This window comes from Patella vulgata, chromosome 5 (assembly GCF_932274485.2).
Source record: "Patella vulgata chromosome 5, xgPatVulg1.2, whole genome shotgun sequence".
Classification (NCBI taxonomy): Eukaryota; Metazoa; Mollusca; class Gastropoda; family Patellidae; genus Patella; species Patella vulgata.
In genome coordinates, this window is record NC_065883.2 from 15,147,865 (window position 1) to 15,167,600 (window position 19,736).

General features: G+C 34.9%; 1 protein-coding gene across 3 annotated transcripts in view; it reads left to right on the top strand.

Annotated features, from left to right (window-relative positions):
- The first annotated feature begins 658 nt into the window (after positions 1-658).
- The window catches only part of LOC126821454 (diacylglycerol kinase beta), a 58,594-nt gene continuing 39,516 nt past the window's right edge, over positions 659-19,736 (top strand). For all 3 annotated transcript variants that reach the window (XM_050549877.2, XM_056100844.1, XM_056100845.1), the window contains exons 1-2: positions 659-760; positions 13,464-13,515. In XM_050549877.2, coding sequence (XP_050405834.1) covers positions 749-760; positions 13,464-13,515 — 64 coding nt within the window. In that variant the 5' untranslated portion in view covers positions 659-748. The remainder of the gene's footprint in view (positions 761-13,463; positions 13,516-19,736) is intronic.

The following is a 19,736-nucleotide window of genomic DNA, read 5'->3' on the forward strand; positions in this document are numbered from 1 at the left end:
ACACTCTCCATCATTTAACATACAGAACTAAGATAGTGAATATTTCTTACATTTATAATTTATTTAATGATATAATAATATAATAAGGAACCTTTTAGATAATTCTACCATTTTATGTTCAAGGAAGTAACCCTGAAAAAAAGACTGTACTTCCTTAAATTACTACATTTACACGATTAAAATTTTATATTTAGAAAAAAAAAAATATCGAAATAATTGGAGATATGTGAAACCCGATTTTTGATAAACAATTTAAAGTTAGATTTGGCTGTAGAAGTTTGCCTTTAAGATACATTATATGTAAATGGTGACCTTTGTGACCTTCCCTAGAAAATTTATTTATTTTGATCTTTCAAAAATGCAAATATACGATAAACAATATAGATAATGCCCTTCAGACGGAGAGGCAGACCAGAAGTGAATCAAAGTATCAGTTATGAGAAAAATCACTGGACCGAAAAAGTCTATGTTAAATTTAGTGTTTGATTTTGAAAGAGTCACATGTGCACATTTCCTCTGTGTGTCACTGTACTCAGCCTATTGAATAGACTATATCCTATATATGGTGGTACATCATTCGATACACATGTACAAGCTTATAGTAATTGACACAACTTGTTCATAAGCCACATTTCATCGTGGGTGGAAAATTATAGGATTTTTTTTAGGTCTACCTGTCTCTTGTATACATATATGACCTCAATTTCACTGGAAGTTTATAACTCACCCTGTGTTGAGATGGCATAAAATGGTTATAGTAGTAAGTTATTTAATGTATTTGATAATTTGTGATCATGGAGTATATGTTAAACCTACTATATCTGGTATACAGGTTATTAATATACTATCTGTCTACAAGTGAGACTATTAATATAACATTAAGAAATAGTATTATAGTTGACAGAGGGGCTAAATTGGTTTTGATATTTGAGATAGATATATTTATATATTTAAGTTGTTACAATATACCCTAAATATGATTTTATTTAAGCTGCACCTATATATTAGAGGAATGCAGTTTGATAATATTGAATTTGCTTGCCCCATCCTCATGAAACTTTAATAATATTTCATATATATTTACTAATGTAATGGTATATAAATGGAAGCTAAATTGATTTTCTTACTTAGGATGTATATATTCAAGTATTAAGTGTTACAATATACAGTAATTGAAGCAAATCCTAAATATTTGAGTGAAGTGCATTAATAATATTTAATATGCTTGCCCCATTTTTATGAAAATTGAATACTATTTGATATATTTATTGTTCTATTGGTATGTAAATTGGAGAAAAATTTCTATCATTCATACAGAGTGTGTTATATGAGTGTAATTCAGATTTATAAAAAAAATTAGTCAACATTATAAGAAAAATACAGAAGATTTTGAGGGTATTAGGGTGCAACCATTGTTAAGAAAATACATTCAGAACCTTAAATAAACATTGCATCATTGAATAAATATTTCTTTATGATATTCAATGCACAATGTAACTCTTTAACAATTGGTATTGCCTACACCAGATGAAAATTATATTCTTTTTTTTACATTAAGTTTTGTGGTTCATTATTGAAACTGCCCTGAATCAATTGCTCCTGACACTGCCTCTAACTGACCATGTCATATTACTTGGGTGGTTCGAGACATGAGAGAGAGAGAGCTGTTGTGTTGGGCGTCCATGTGCTAATGCAAAAGCCCCAAAACACATGGTGTTATGTGCTATTTCTTTATGGTGTTCAGTGCACAATTTATAATAATAATAATCGTTTTCTATAGCGCTGAACATTCAGTCAGTCTGACTGCTCTGTGGCGCTTTACAATGTAGATATGATTATAAAAAAAACAAAACAAGCATACATGTATATACAAATAAACAAAAGAATACAAAGGAATAGTTACAATATACAAATGGAAAGTGAAGCATTTAAATTATTGTTTAAAAGTTTGGGTAAAAAACAGGGTTTTTAAACGTCGTTTTGAAATTCCCGTCTTCATTAGCCCAGTATAGGAGCAGTAAAGTAGGACGTTAAACCCCATTTCATTTCATTTCACAATTTGAAATTATATACAATTCTAATAGGGGACCACAGTGATTAATGAATACAATGTTTATTTTTAATGCTTTTGTCACCACGGTCTATCAAGACCCTATAATTACCTTTCTATGGTTGAATTAATTATGGGTTACCTGAACATTGATATAACATCTTAGAGCATAGTCCTCTTATAGAGTATTCTATATAGAGTATTCTAATAAGAATGTATGTTAATGGTAATATTTTAATACATGTATATAGTTAATATTATAAGCTTATTTTCTATGTCTTTAATCTTCTTTGTATTATTTTACTATTTTAATCTATATCTAAATTGTTGTGTTTATGTTAATTGTAATGTAGGTAGCTAGTGGTTACAACTTCAAATATATATAAATGTGAAGATGGACCCAGGAAGGACAAGTTACTGTTAGGGAAGAGATACAGTTAACAGGCTACATTTAACTTATGCCAACTCTTGAAATTATACCTCTTTAGTTGTGCATAATTCTGTGTACCTATAATATAGATTATCTGTACAATACTAATTGGGGATCACTTTGATTATTTAATACATTGTTTATTTTTAATGCTTTCTTGTTATAATGTCTCTGTGGTCCCCCTTTATGGTATTCAATACACAATTAATATTGAAGTCACTAATTCTGACGAGTATCTACAAGTACAATAATATCTTATTTTTCATGTCTTCTTAATCCATAATAAAATGTGCATTTAAACATACATTATGCAAGAGCTAAATCTGACTATAACAGGTCTTTCTGTAGGCCTGAAATGTTATCTAAATTATTAATTAGATATTAATTAACTTATCCATACCATAATCAACCATGCCATTGTTAGCCTGCGATATTTAGTGGATTTGAATACATTTTGTGATGAATAATTTAACGTAAAAATGGATAATCGAGACTTGGTTTATTACCGTATGTTACCAACGTTAATAATGACGTTCGAGGCTTGCCTAAAATTGAATCTCTAATATTTCGGTTCAGAGTGAAGCAATTTAACTGAAATTTTCAGCATATTTTGTTTCCATTATCTATTTTTAAACTATTATAGTGAGAACTGTCAGCTAAACTTACCTTATGCCCCTTTAAGTAAACAAAACCAACATATCAACAATAGATTAATTTCCTGGCTTGGATTCAATCGGATCAAAAAGAGGCCAATCAAAAGATTTTACCCAACAATGTGCCATTGGCTTGTTATAGGATGACAAAAAGTTGAGAAATTTTCATTTAAATAATATAAATAATGATAGTGCACTCTTAACACGCTAAACTCCATACACTAAGTATATGCTCATAGCGCTACGAAAAGTCTAATGACATTATGGTTTAAATAATATAAATAATGATAGTGCACTCTTAACACGCTAAACTCCATACACTAAGTATATGCTCATAGCGCTACGAAAAGTCTAATGACATTATGGTTTATGTGCTATGTCTCATAGTATTCTTTAAACAGGTGTGTTTTTAATAAACTCTTGAATTGCAGTAAGGTCAGTGCATATTTAACTTCTGATGGCAGTTTATTCCAAAATGTTGCTGAGTTATACTGGAAAGATCGCTGTCCAAATAATTTTAATTTGACTTTTGGGGCACAAACTAAGTTTTAGTTAGCCGATATATTTGTAAATATTGAAAAGGACTGATCCATTTTTGGACAGGTATTCCTTACAGATTCAACTACCACAATGTTATAATTAACAAGAGGACAATAATATGGTGGTTAAAGCTGTTAGCGAACTATGTTTTGTTGCCTAGAAAACTATTATGATGATACAGGATTATTAGCAAGAAGAGTTTACTATGTATTTATATATAATAGTATACATTGTGTTATTAATATGATATGTTAAACTTTGTTTACTGGTCATCAGGAAATCTATTTATAGTTCAAAAGGATATAGTGTGTGCCAGGAAGGGATTATATTAAAGAGGGGGTGGATGACGGAATAGTTGCCGTGTGCACGTTGAATCATAAGGTTTGTCATTGAGTCAACTGGCGTGGTTTCGATTCTCCGGATGTACATGACAAGGAGTAGGGTCGCATGTCCAACCATGTGGGTTTTCTCTGGTTCCTATGCGCAAGGGAATTATTGAAATAAAATTGTACCATGTGTAAGTCTCTCTCTCTCTCTCTCTCTCTCTCTCTCTCCCATTACATTAAGTATCAGTGAGCATTACCTACAATCTAATGCAATAAAGGGCAGACACAATTGCAGAACACATCTGGGTTTGTGGTGGAATACTGTTTTAAAAGTGTATAGGTTTCTAACATTTCAAATGAAATCACTTGACAAAGAACGTCTAGTTGTTTGGATGGAACAAAAAACCTGAGATCCTGTGTACAATGTAAAGTGCATGTAAAAGAACCGTTGACAGTTGGAATTCGATGTAAAGTACACGGAAATGCCACTATCTGAGCAGAATATCCCTCATAGAACACTGCCTGGCGTATGCAGGTCTTAATTAGTCTAGTTGGTGTAGAGAGAGATAAATGGGATTTAACGTCCACTTGACACAGACTAGGTCATTTCAGGACTAACATATATGGTTTAATTTTATTTCAATAATTCGCTTGCACGTAGGGGTCTTTACCAGTGGGAGGAAACTGGAGGACGCAGAGAAAACCCAGGAGGTTGGACAGGCAACCCTACTCCTTGTCACGTACAACCGGGGATTCAAAACCATGTCATTTGACTCAATGACAGGCCTCATGATACAGCGCGCACGAACTAACCCATCGGCCATCCAACCCCCCAGTTGGTGTAGAAAGAAGGACGTCAAACCAAATCTCATTTCATTTCAGATGAAATCTTGTCCAATAGCAGATAATATGTATTTTTCACTCTCTCCTTCACACTGACTATTTGGTGATCAACATCAATCAATAAAAATTAAAACTTATTAACATTTGTGAATCATAGAGTAAATATATCAAAACCAAATTTATAAAAGGGATTTTGGTCACCAAGATTACATAGTTTTATTATCACTCAGTAGATAAATTGATAATGCTAACCAGGAAGTCGGAAATTTTAGAGTGAGGATTTAAGATTTTAATCCCAAGGAAGCAATTTATATGAAGATGTATAACCTAGATTATATGAAAAGTTTTTTTAAATAACATCCTCGCTTGTTAATGAAATTTTTTATAGCTTTATCGGTTAATGTACATATTCAAACTGTGTCACGACGAAAGCCTTTGTTAACCAGTGTACAATATGACTGACCTTTACGGTCATGCCCAGTAAGTCCTACATGTGATGTCACATCATATGGCGTCGATAACCTGTGCGTTGTTTACATCAAATGTAGTAATACAAGTAGTCCGGGCAGAATTGGCACCTTTTATTCCACACTAAATGGGGGGTTGGGTGGCTGAATGGTTAGCACGTGCGCGCTGTACCATAAAGTCTGTCATTGAGTCAACTGGCGTGGTTTCAAATCCCCGGTTGTACATGGCAAGGACTAGGGTCGCCTGTCCAACCTTGTGGGTTTTCTCCGGGACCTCCGGTTTCCTCCCACTGCTAAAGACCCCTACGCGCAAGCGAATTATTGAAATAAAATTAAACCATGTGTTAGTCCCGAAATGACCTAGTTTTTTTTCGAGTGGATGTTAAACTCCATTTCTCTCTCTCTCTCCACACTAAATGGGAAATATTTTTTATCCAGATATTGAACTATGTCTTTTTGCTTAATAATTTAAAAGATGTATTAGAATTTATTTTGTGAAAATTTGATATTGAGAGCTAATTAACTCGCAGGATGTCATCATACCTCTCAGTGATAGTAGCAGCCAAGCTATATTGGTAGATATTGACCCAAAATTATAATATTGCACACATATAATTTCATCATATTATGTTATGAATACATGCCATTGGTGGCTAAATTAGTATGACAGGGGACAGTTTTATGAATACACAATAACTGAACTTATTATGATTCAACTTTTGTGAAGAGGATATTCTTATCTTTATCTAGTGTTGCATAGTAAAACATTCAGTGAATTTTGTATCCATAGAACTGTATCCGACTTGGTTTCCCATGTCAGTGGTGCTGGACGGGGACAGCTGTCTAGTTGTTTTGGATGTGACGAAAAACATGGGAATGCATGTAAAAGATGCCTTGGCATTTAGAATTCGATATAAGAGTAGGCGGTAGTGCCGCTGCCCGGGCAAAATTTACCTCATAGCACACTGTATGATGTATGCCCAGTATAGGAGCAGAACAGTAGGACGTTGAACCCCATTTCATTTCATTTGATAGAACTGTAGTTGGTGTTAATTTGTTCAGTTACTAATCACAGATGTCAACAAACTTTTCAGTATGATAGTATCTAATGTGTATGTAAGGCTGGTTTATATTTTCTCGTCATAAAGTAGCGGTTAAACTCGTCGTATATTTCTATGGATTTAGACTTTTGTTGCCTTACTTCCCACAAGATAGTCAAATGAAGGAAGAAGTCATTAATTGCATTGGCCTAGTTGGCAATATTTGGCAATTTCTTTATGCTGTCTTTCAAAAGCAAGTGTATACATTTGTTTTCAACTGTCGGAATGACCCTCATGACCAGAATAAACGTGACTTTGTCTTCCTCCTTGGTATGATTCAAATATTTGAATAACACACACTTGAGAAAACATTTAATAATAGCCTTATATCTAATGTGAACCACATATGTTCATCTTGTCCCTGCATTAAAGTAACAATGCTTCTTTTTCATTTTTTGCTAATATATAAAATATATCTCGACTTAATCCATTCTAATATGACTCGGATTGATTATTTAACACTTAAGAAAGAAAACAAAATCAAAATACCAATGTTCGGTAACCTCCCTGCTTGGATTCAATCAGATTAAAATAGGCCTATCAATTCTGTTTGAACACAACAAAATGGTGGAGGGCTTAATTACATTGCGCGCAGAATAGATCAGTGAAATTTCAGTTCAATATATCTTTTAAATACTGAATGGAATTGAACTATTTTAGGACAGATATTCCAAACAGAGACAGTTTGCAGTTTGTAATGAGATTTTAAGAAATAGATGAGCCGTATGGATTCTTCTAAAATAAGCTTCCGCAACAAAAACAAATGGTATTTAGTTCAGAGCAGTTGTATAAAGGTTCATTTTGTAACCTGCTCAGTCCAAACCTGAACTGGCCTCCCCATTGTAAGATGGTCTTGATCTAGGCTAGCGTATGGTTTGGTTTAAATTGTGTAAGTCTAAATGGAAACGCATGGGAAAATTATCTTTAGCATAGCCAGCGTTAATTAACTGTTCTGTAAAGTGTTCCTTCCACATATAACCATGCTGAGAACATTGTGGTTTCTTGTATACCAAAAACCAAATAATATTAATAAATCAGTTAAATTTCAAATAAGCAAGGGGCACAACTTCAGTAATACTTTGATGTGTGTACAAAATTTCATAGAGGTATCTTGAACAGTTTATGAATTAAGCTTTGGAAACAGAAAAGGATGGAGCCCTTTTTAAAAAAAACATCTCTTTCTTAACAGTGTTCAGCACAGGATAATAAGGCCTCACAAATAACCACTTGGTGCTAACTGATTTGTATACTTACATGTATGAGTGCTTTTTAGTACAAAGGGGGTTGGATGGCCGAATGGTTGGCACGTGTGCGCTGTATCATAAGGCCTGTCATTGAGTCAACTGACGTGGTTTCCTCCCACTGCATTGAAATAAAATTAAAGCATATGTTAGTCCCGAAATGACCTAGTTTGTGTTGAGTGGACGTTAAACCCCATTTCTCTCTCTCTCTCTCTTTTTAGTACAAATGGATATTGTAACTTGCATAACTTCTCCAAAAAGTAGGTTCTATATGACTTTAATCACAGCTGTGTCTTCAATGTGTGCATGCAAAATATATTGGTTAAAACAAATTTAAATTTAACTGTCATAAGAAACATTTTAATCGAATCATACAGATATTTCTGGTCTGTCAATTATACTGTGTGAATACAGTATGAATATATAAATAAAATAACTTTACTACAGCAAACAGTCTAATGAAGACAAGCATATGCCATGCATTGTGTTTTTATGATCTTTTTGCTCGGACTGCGCCGCTACTGTCTTATCTTATTTTGATTTTAAACTGTCTGGGGATCTTTAACGTGCTGCTATTGTTTTTTTGTACCATCCAAACAACCAGATACTTTTCTTACAGCATTGACGGGGATCACGTGGCTAAGTGGGTAAGACACTGGCTCGCTAACCTGGAGGTCGGGTGTTCGATCCCTGCATTGGCCGAGAAAGTTCTACCAGATTTTCCAGTGTGGTTTCCCCTTGTCAGTGATGCAGGATGGAGGGCCTGACAAGTACAGCTGTCTAGTCGTTCGGACGAAAAACTGAAGTCCCGTGTACACATTGGCGTGCACGTAAAAGATCCCTTGGCAGTTGGAATTCGATATAAGAGTAGGCCGTAGCGCGGCTGCCTGGGTGAAATTTCCCTCATAGCACACTGTATGGTGTATGCCTGTCTTCATTTGCCCAGGTTAGGAGCAGAACAGTAGGACATTAAACTCCATTTCATTTCATTTCATTTGCAGCATTGACAAGGGGAAACCAGACTTGAAAACCCTGAGAAACTTACTTCGTCACCAGAGTTGATGAGCCAGTGCCATAGTCACTGAGCCACTGTGGCTTCCAATGTGGGTGTAAAAGATCTGCATCTGCCAAAATAATAATAATTTGGAAAGATCTTTGTTTCTAATCAAACCTTAATGTGTACTTATTTTTGGACAAAGAACTGGGCCCCAACTGCTATTCATCTTCTTCTTGTTCTTTTGGGTGACACTCTTAGAAAAAGGCCCCAAATGCTATTTGTCTTCTTCTTATTGTTCTTGTAGGTGGCGCTTTTAGAAAAAAGTCCTCAACCGCGATTCATCTTGTTCTTGTCGGTGACACTCTTACAAAAAAGGCCCAAGCTGCTATTTTATCTTCTTGTTGTTCTTGTGCGTGATGCTCTTAGTAAAAAGGCCCAAACTGCTATTTATCTTCTGCTTGTTCTTGTGTGTGACACTCTTAGAAAAAAGGCCCAAATTGCTATTTATCTTTTTGTTGTTCTTCTAAGCCTAATGTTCCGCCATTTAATGTACGATCTGCTCATTGATTGGCTAACGCATCTTGTCCTGGTCCACAATACGGCTGGTGCTTGTTGATTTGACCGTAGAGTAATTTTTTGGAAAAGTCATTAAACTTTTTTTTTTTATATATATATAAAAAGCTTTATTTCCCAGCAAAATATATTTATTTATTAGAGAAAATGCCTAGGTTGGGGCCTAGAAATCATTCGCTTTACAAGATATAAATATAGATATATTATTAATTTTGCAGAAAAATAAACTTTGTATTATTATGTACACTCAAAGGTCATTAAACTTGATATGAATAACACAGAGAGTAATGGTTATATTGATTTACTCTAATATACTCTAATGATGTTTCTCTGTAATTAACTAATTAGTAATTAATATTGGTGAGTTTATATACCAATTTTCATTAGAAAATATTTTGAGTATTTCTATGACAAATACACAAAGTGTTAAACATTGTGTGGGTCTATTTGCACTCTAAACTGCCTTCAAAGCAGAAAAGTGGAGATCTTCAAATGAGGTGCTCCGGGGGTTCAATTTAGATTGTGTACAAAATTTAAGACTGATTTGCTGATTTATCTATGAGATATTAGTAGTTGTTAGATTTATTAGAGATTGTATACATTATAGTCTGTTGTGGTTTTGGAGGAGTACAGTGAATGTTCATGCAAAATATCCTTCTCTAAGTAGTCAAATGCTTAGTTTTTATAGGTTGACATTTATATTGCTATCACCCAGTCTCTCTAGAACTCTGTCCTTTGGTCTGTCATTTACATTTCTTGTTATAGACACTAAAATAATCCTTATATATGTGTTTTAAAAATTGATGAGGGTTGTCTAATGCATTGAAATGCAGAAGCCTAATGAGTTATTCCCCTTTGTTCCAAAATCTTGTTAGCACAGAATTTTGGCCTGATCTTTCTGAAATGTTATATTGATTGTCTACTTTATTGAAAGGAAGAACTAGATTCATTCTGAACAATGGTTGATAATAACATCCATAAGTTTTAATTATAGCGTGTAACAGTTTGGATGACTTAGCTGTTTCATTGCCTGGCAACCTATGTTTGATTGTTAGATGACTTCATGGTTATTTTGAATGTTATTTTCCATGATTAATACCATTTATTTCCTTGTTGAAACTTAACATTGCACCTTTAAGAGAAAAATTAGTATTACATGTTTAAAGAGTGTGTCTAAGGATAGGCCTTACTAGACTATTGTTATTTCTTTTGAATAAATCAATGACTTTATTGTGTACTTAGGTCATTCAATATGTCAAAATATAATGCCCACAGATAAGATAATGACCAAATATCTGGGCCATTACAAAACACTCTTTGTCAAAAACAATATATTTATAGTCACTCATTAAATAAGATAAAAATTTTAATTCTTGTAAACAATACGGGGAGATTGTATCAAATATGGTAGTTAAAGGTTTGCTTTTAGTCAGTCCTATTCCTCTTCGACAAGAACTGACAAGAGTGTTTCTTTTGTCAATAGCGCCCAAAAAAGGCCAAAGTATATATATGCACATTCTACAAATTATATACAAAATTTAACTGATTTCATGATAAATTGACACGATTGTGGATAATTGAAATTTTGACAAAAACAGTCCTATTAATCTCCAACAAGAGCGTTTTTTGTTTAGCTTAAAGTTACCAACAAGGAAACATGTCTGTATTGACCATAAAATAGGTATTGCGGTGGCTAAGTGGTTAAGACGCTGGCTTGCTAGCCTGGAGGTCGGGTGTTCGATCCCTGCATTGGCCGAGAAAGTTCATCCAGATTTTCCGACGGGGTTCCCCCTTGTCAGTGATGCAGCATGGCAGCTGTCTTGTCATTCGGATGAGACAAAAAAACGAGGTTCCATGTACACATTGGCGTGCATGTAAAAGATCCCTTGACAGTTGGAATTCGATATAAGAGTAGGCAGTAGTGCTGCTGTCTGGGCAAAATTTCCCTCATAGCACACTGTGAGGCGTATGCCCGTCTTCATTACCCAGTTCGGAGCAAAACAGTAGGATGTTAAACCCTATTTCATTTCATTTCATTTGACCATAAAATAGCACTATTGTAGGTGATTAGTAGCTGGCCATTTTATTTGCCTTTAAAGTAGCTAAGTCTCTAACTCAGTATCGTCCAAAATCTTCGACATTGAAAACACGAATTATTTGTCAATTTAAATCAACATTGTTGTTGTGATCTTGCCGGGAAAAGATGGACTTCTGATATCCAATATTTAAGACAAAAAAAACATTTTACAATTGGTACATGAATCGTGTACCATGATGCGTTTCAGTGCTATTTGTAATAAGGGACTCGAAAAACGAGGCAAGGCAAATTCTACAAGTTATGTCAAACGTTGACGTCATATTCTTATCTGGAGAGCATGCGCAATAAATATTATCTTGTAAACTGGAATAACCAGACGCTAGATATTGCCATAAGATAACTGATTAGAAATTAAAGTAAAAACAGAAATGATTGAATGTAAATCAGTTTAAATACATTCATATTACATTATTATATGCGTTGCGACCCATTTGTGTCAATTTTAGGTCCCAAATATTAGCGATTTAGCCCCTTTAAATCTATCAAGTGTTTATATTATTGTATATGATATCAGGTAGCTACTTATCATTAATTTTTTTATATTACATTTCCGCTAGTGTAGATCTTTATCAATAACAAAACATGTTCTTGCCCTCGGACAATATGCATGACCTTTTTATATGTTTATTATTTTGATAAAAATAGAGGTCAAAATATTGCAGTCTTGTATTGTAAAAAAATATCTTCATATCAATTCTAACCATCCCAGATTCACCCAAAGGCACTTTTTTCTTCTTCTTGTATTAATTAACGAACACCTTGAAATTGATTGATTGTAAATGTTAACACATCCATATGCCGTCTGTAACCAGCATAGATACATCTGCTGATTTTTCTGAATTTTATGATCTTCATCGAACATATACTCATCCATAAAATAGATTAAAATGTGATTAATTTTCCTGGATTAACAAACTCAATCAACCATATACTTATCCATAAGATTTGATGCTAATACAATAGAAAAAGGCATTGCTTTAAAGCTGCAATTTCATATTTTTAAGTTATATTTTTAAAATTTATTAAAATAAAGCCTTAAAATAGATGGTATCTTTAAACAGTCCTACCTTGTTAAAGAATAATCCTATTAATCCTATAATTCACTATTGCCAGTTGAGAAATTGGCAAAAATATAATTTTCAACTTTAAATTCAAACGTTTGAAGATATCTATTCCATGGGGGGAATAGAAAAACAAGGGAGGTAACTGTGTTATTATTTCCGGGGTCAAAGGATTTTTAAGAGGGAGAATAATACCTATAATCGTATCATAGTGAGTTGACAACCTATTGAGCAAAAGACATAGAAATAACCATGTTTTGACTTTCTTAGAAAATATGAAATTATTGCTTTAAAATTAAATAAAGTGTGATTAATATCATATTCAATATAGACTTGCTTAATAATTGAAGTATCAGTGTACAGTATACAACAGAGCTGGATTGGAGGAATAATCTCTAATTTTACCTTGCCTGTATCAACTTCTTTCAAAAATACCCTAAGTATAAAACAGATTGAAATTGAAATACAAGGTGGTTATATGACACTTAATCAAGTCATTTGTAGTACTACTGTTTAGGTTAGCGTGCGCGCGCTGTATCATAAAGTCTGTCATTGAGTCGACTGGCGTGGTTTCGAATCCCCGGTTGTACGTGACAAGGAGTAGGGTCGCCTGTCCAACCTCATGGGTTTTCTGCGGGTCCTCCGGTTTCCTCCCACTGCTAAAGACCCCTACGCGCAAGTGAATGATTGAAATAAAATTAAACCATATGTTAGTCCCGAAATGACCTGGTTTGTGTCGAGTGGATGTTAAACCCCATTTCGCTCTCTCTCTCTCACTACTGTTTAGCATGGATTTTTGGAACATCTTTTCACGTCTACCCTCTTCGCCGGTGTTGTCATTTGATCCAACAGCTACACAGATCTACTGACCTGTCCAACCTCTGGTACTCTTTTAATTTAAGGGAGTTTTGCCCATCCCCCTCCGCTTTACTGGTTTTACTTATAAACTTAAGACTATGGTCATAAAGGCTTGGTTTGTATAACTTGGTATTTGAAACCTTTCCAAATATTCTTTTTTGAAGTCTTCCTACTTTTTCAGCTATTTGATTTAATTAATTTTATTAATTTTTTTTATTATTTGCAGTGGCAGAAATTGAGTCCTTCTGAGTTCCATCAACTACAGGAATATACATCATGTAAGTACTGTATTATCTTACATCACATCATCTTCACAATGTCAAAGGTATTACAACATTTTCTAATACCTTGACTGTATTAGATAATTTGAGGCACAAAATCACTGGAAAGATTATGCTACGGGCGAATTGTTTGCCGACCAAAATGGTTGTCACCATGAACGGACACACAGGCGATTTTTTCAAGTGATTTAAAAAATCTGTGTGATCAAGCAAAAAAATAAGCTTGTCTGTCCTAGGCTTTATTTAGGAACAAATCGGAATTTAAAGGCATAAAAAAAGCAACAGTTGCCCAGATGCATTGATTTTTAATGTTGTGATTGGTTTTAGTAGTGAGAATAGTATGTCAATAATAGTCTGCTGTCAGATAGCTGGTATCTAAAATATGTAACACAATTTGACACTGTGAAGACTGAAGATGCTTTATTAAAAAACAATCTGGTTAAAACACAGATCCTATTTCATTTCGTTTTTTATAGTCTTGTCTTTACTACACTAGGATCTGGAAGAGTTGTTATTTAACTTGTGTTCTGAATGGTGTCGGGGATAAGCCAATGAAACGGTCTGGGCAAGCTTTAGGCATGTTTTGCACGGAACTGTGGGTAATCCACTAGTAACATCAATGCTGATTGGTTAATCATATGTCTGACGTCATAAGGTCAAAAGTCGGTCTTTTGACCCCCGACGTGACCTATCGCTATAACTTGTCAGATCTTCATGTAGTGTAGGCCATCGAAAGTATAAAAAAAAACGAAACGAAATATAGATCTGTATTTTAATCAGATTTCTTAAAAACAACTATTCTTATTCTCAAATTCCGGACAATATCTGTACTGAATTTTTCATGGCTTAATCTGCACTATAAATATACTTAATTAAGTATTTAACATTTAATTAAGATAACAAAAAGTAGATAATCTCCTGGATTTACTCAGATTAAATAATGACCCATGTAAAGATTTTATCCAACACTTCAGAGTGGTGCCAGCTGGCTTGTTTATGTAGATGATGCCTAATAATGGAAGAGTTTCAAGGGTCTGACAAGGACAGCTGTCTAGTCGTTCGGATGGCACGAAAAACCGAGGTCCCTTGTACACATTTTTGTGCACGTAAAAGATCCCTTGGCAGTTGTAATTCGATATAAGAGTAGGCCGTAGCGCCGCTGCCCGGGCAAAATTTCCCTCATAACACACTGTATGGCGTATGCCCATCTTCATTAGCCCAGGTTAGGAGCAGAACAGTAGGACGTTAAACCCCATTTCATTTCATTTCCTATCTTTTGTAAATACTGACCGGAATTGGGTTTGGGGTCGGCCGAATGGTTAATGCGTGCGCGTTGGATCATACGGTCTGTCATTGAGTCAAGTGGCATGGTTTTCATTTCCATGCTTGTATGTGGCAAGAAGTAGGGTCGCCTGTCAAACCTCGTGGGTTTTCTCTGGGTCCTCTGGTTTCCTCCCACTGCTAAAGACCCATTAAATGACTATCACTGACTCTGAATATTATTCTTTTCATTTTCCCCTCATCAGATTAAGATCTATAATTGAATGTTGTTTAAGCACTATTATCCTCAAGTCATTCACCTATTCAGTAAAATCAGGGGAAGTGTTGATATTATAGTTTTTACCACCCTGTGTGATTTCCCTTGAAGTTTGCCGATAAGATTTTTTTTTAATGTTATGGTTGGTGCATAAAGTCTTTGATATGAATTAAACTGCACTGAATATCTTATTTTAACCTAGCTTCATTAATTATAAACATGAATAATGTATGTATATTTAGTAGTAGATATAGAATATAGATATTATATATACACTGTAATTATAGATCAAGTATATCATATTAAAAATACACATACATTCAAGTTAAAGAGACAGTGTTATCTTCAAAACATTATTCAGAGATGGAAATGAAATGAATTGGGCTTTCAATTAACGCCCTACTTTTCTGCCCTGCACTGACTTGCCTAATAAAGACGGATGTATGCCATACAGTGTGCTATGAGTACTAAATACAAAATATGCACATAAAACATTACAGCTTCAAAAGCATTATAAATAGATAGGCGTTAACTCCAAATACATAATCTTGATTATCAAGTAACGTTTTCAATGGCATGAGACGGGGTTGCAGTTCAATTCGTAACACATTTATTTTTACTACAAATTAAAAATAAGACTTTTATTATATAGATAAGAAGCGTAAGTTTGAAAGGAATGGACCAAATCAATGAGGCATAATTATAGCCGACTTCTTGTTAGCCTGTGTGTACTCTTGTAATGTAACGTGACTACGTGACTCCCATAGCAGACAAATAGGAAACACTACAGTGATCCAATGGGGCTGCAATTCAACTGGGGTGATGTTAGCTGCGATGTTTATCAATTTCCATAATTTTTCTGTAAACGCAAGTGACAAAAGAGCGTATAATACCGACATCCAAACTCTCATTTTAGCCACAACTGAACATAATATCAAGGCCATATATATCGAACTTTCAATCAAATTGACTGACATGCGGCATCGCTCAACGGCGGCCTCGCTTCGTACACTCTATCATTTAGCCTCGATCTAACTAACGTAACGGTTAATAATCTCCGCATGGGGCGCCATTTTTGATTTAATCAATCAGTGAAATCCTATTTAAATCCAAGCTGTAGCCGAGCCATCCATGGGTCTACAGAGTTGATTTTGGGCTTGTTGTTTAAATAAAGATCTAATTTATAATTGCTTTTACATCTGAAGCCTAATTTAAGACTTGCAATAATCAGATTTAGCTCTTGCATAATGTATGTTTAAATAGATAAGTTTTTAAAGCAGATTTAAATTCTGTAAATGTAGGTATTTCTTGCATTTTTTGGGGGAAGATCATTCCAGAGAATTGCACCATTAACCAGAAACGAATATTTTCCACATAGCTTATTATATTTCGGTACAGATGGTAATCAAGTCAAAGTACTAAGTAGTCTACTGTACTTTAAACTTAAAAAGACAATATTACCATCTACCAATTATTCACAGATGGTTTTACAAGTGGACAATGGGTGGGTGGCGGACGGGAAACTATCCCCCTCCCATTGCAATCAAGTCACAGTACTAAAATTTTACAAATTATGTCAAATTTTTGTAAGTTCTACTGTTTTTATCTTCAAAACTTAGGATTTTGCATAATTCTAGTAGTAAGAATACAAAATGTAGGTTTTTTACATTTAACCAATGAAACGGTCTGTTACGACGAGTTTTTGGCATAAAGTGCACAGAACTTTGGGTAAACCACTAGAAACATTAACACTGATTAATCAATGTCTTATGCCATAAGGTCAAAAGCTGCTTGTATGACACCTGACACGACCTTCCACTACAACTGGTCAGATCTTCATGTAGTGTAGGCCATCGAAAGTATAAAAAAATGGAACGAAATATAGATCTGTATTTATTCAGATTGCTTTAAATAGTTATGTCGACACAATACGGTGCATTATAAGCAGACTATCTTAAAGATTCATACTGCCGAATGTTGATATCAGATGATGTTTTGTCTATCATGGTGTTTTTCTGACGTGGTTTCCCCTTGTCAGTGGTGCAGAACGGAGGGCCTGACAAGGACAGCTGTCTAGTACTTCAGATGAGACGAAAAACCGAGGTCCTGTGTATACATTGGAATGCACGTAAAAGATCCCTTGACAGTTGGAATTCGATATAAGAGTAGGCGATAGTGCCGCTGATCGGGCAAAATTTCCCGTATGGCATATGCCCGTCTTCATTAGCCCAGTTTAGGAGCAGAACAGTAGGACGTTAAACCCCATTTCATTTCATTTCATTTCTATCATGGTGTATATCCATATAGATATCTGAGGAATGTCCTTAAATTTTCATGTACAACAGAATTATTTATTACTGATGAGCCGATATGGGTGATATCAGTTTTACCGATAACACATACTTTCCTTCCAATAAAAAGATCTTCCAATACAGATATGATTTCCGATATATACTCCCAAACAAAAATGGCTTGAAGCTGTTTATTTATTAATGAATAAACTTTAAATGAGTTATTTGAAGTGTTTGGTTTCAAAAGTATCTCAGTAATAGTTTTCAAATGCTGATAAACTTGTATATCGTTCAGTTTTTTCAATTTCTTTCCTTCGTAGTCTTTGTTATCACATAATACCAGGGCGTTGAAATTATTCATCTTGATATATAGTGATGCAGGGCAAACAGACATTGATAAACATTACCGTCAATACTCAAACTGATTATCGAACAGTTAATTAAGAAATTATAAACAAAATATCTGCAGTAGATAGTTTCTGGCTTGGATTCAGTCTGATTGAAAAGAGGTCCATCAAGAATTTTACCCAACCTGTATAGGTGGCACTGGTTTCTTTATATGGTATGGGGGATCACATGGCTAAGTGGGTAAGACGCTGGCTCGCTAGCCTGGAGGTTGGGTGTTCGATCCCTGCATTGGCCGAGAAAGTTCATCTGGATTTTCCGCCGTGGTTTCCCCTTGTCAGTGATGCAGGACGGAGGGCCTGACAAGGACAGCTGTCTAGTCCTTCGGATGAGACGAAAAACCTAGGTCCCGTGTATACATTGGAATGCACGTAAAAGATCCCTTGGCAGTTGGAATTCGACATAAGAGTAGGCGATAGTGCCGCTGCCCGGGCATAATTTCCCTCATAGCACACTGTATGGCGTATGCCCGTCTTCATTAGCCCATTTCATTTCATTTTTCATTTTTATATGGCATGCAGTGTATGCCAAATGTTGCAATACTGAAGAGAATAGTACCATTTTTGGTCTGATATTCCTTTTAAAGATTTAATGTTTACAATATTGTAGATTGGAGAGAATTCAAAATCTTTTAAATCTCTCTGATTTCAGTGTGGTAATTATTGATAGTATATGTACTATTAAAGGCCTAGTTATCAGCCGATAGCGTAAACAATGATTGACACATTACTATATTATCAAGGAGACAGGAACAAAAGAAAAGAAGGAATTCAGAACACATTACATGGGTGGGCCTATTGTGAATAATTAAAGATGAGCTGTCAGGGCGTGGGTCGAGAACATCCTACAGGATATTTCAAACCCTGCCTAGTCCTTCAGATGGGACTGAAAACTGAGGTCCAAACACGTACATTATGGATTGCATATAAAGAACCCTTGGTAGTTGGATATTGAGGACGAGTAGCTGGAAATGCTGCTGCCTAGGCAAAATTCTCCTACTTCAAATTGACATGTTATTGTGAAAGTGACTGGAGTATTATTTTCCTAAAACATTAAACTTAATAGAGCATAAGGAACTTTAACTATCTGAAGTATCGATTGCACTATTGATTGATTGATTGATTGATTGATTGATTGATTGATTGATTGATTGATTGATTGATGGATTGATGGATGGATGGATGGATGGATGGATTAAACCCTGTCCCATTATCTTTTTGAGGGTAAACAGTGTATAAATGAAACGATTCTAGCTTTATGTTAGGTTCCCTCTGTCGTGCGATGCATTACGATAGGATCGTTCCTATTGAGTCTATGTTCTGGTACTTGCAGAAACGTTCAGATACGATCAATACGATTGCTACGACTGAACACAATATATGATAAGACCTGATAGGATCACCACGATTACTTCACAATTAAAACCACGATTTCAATCGTGGTGCGCATCATGTTAGTGGGAACCTACCTTTAGTTTGTCTGCGATATCATCCTCGAGGTTAGCGATGTTAAGCTTTACGAACGAAGGCACAAAGAAACAAGCTATAGAAACACAATCAACACACATCAGATATATTTCAGTTATCGTCGCTTGTCTATTTGTAGCACCGTTCGTTCGCTCGCTCGCTCGCCTGTCCAACCTCGTGTGTTTTCTCTGGGTCCTCCGATTTCCTCCCACTGCTAAAGACCCCTACGCTCAAGCGATTAATTGAAATAAAATTAAACCATATCTTAGTCCCGAAATGACCTAGTTTGTGTTGAGTGGACGTTAAACTCTCTCTCTCTCTCTCTGGTTCCTGGAGGGTGATATTGTAGACAATTTGTAGTCCCAATATTATAAGTTTTTAACATGTAGGTCTACAGATATATTTCAATTGTTGTACCTTATCTATTTCTAGTCCCAGTAATGTAAGTAACTTGTAGTATAGTTGTAGCATTAAGCTACTAGTGTCTAATTACTACCAACATTTCTACATACACAAATA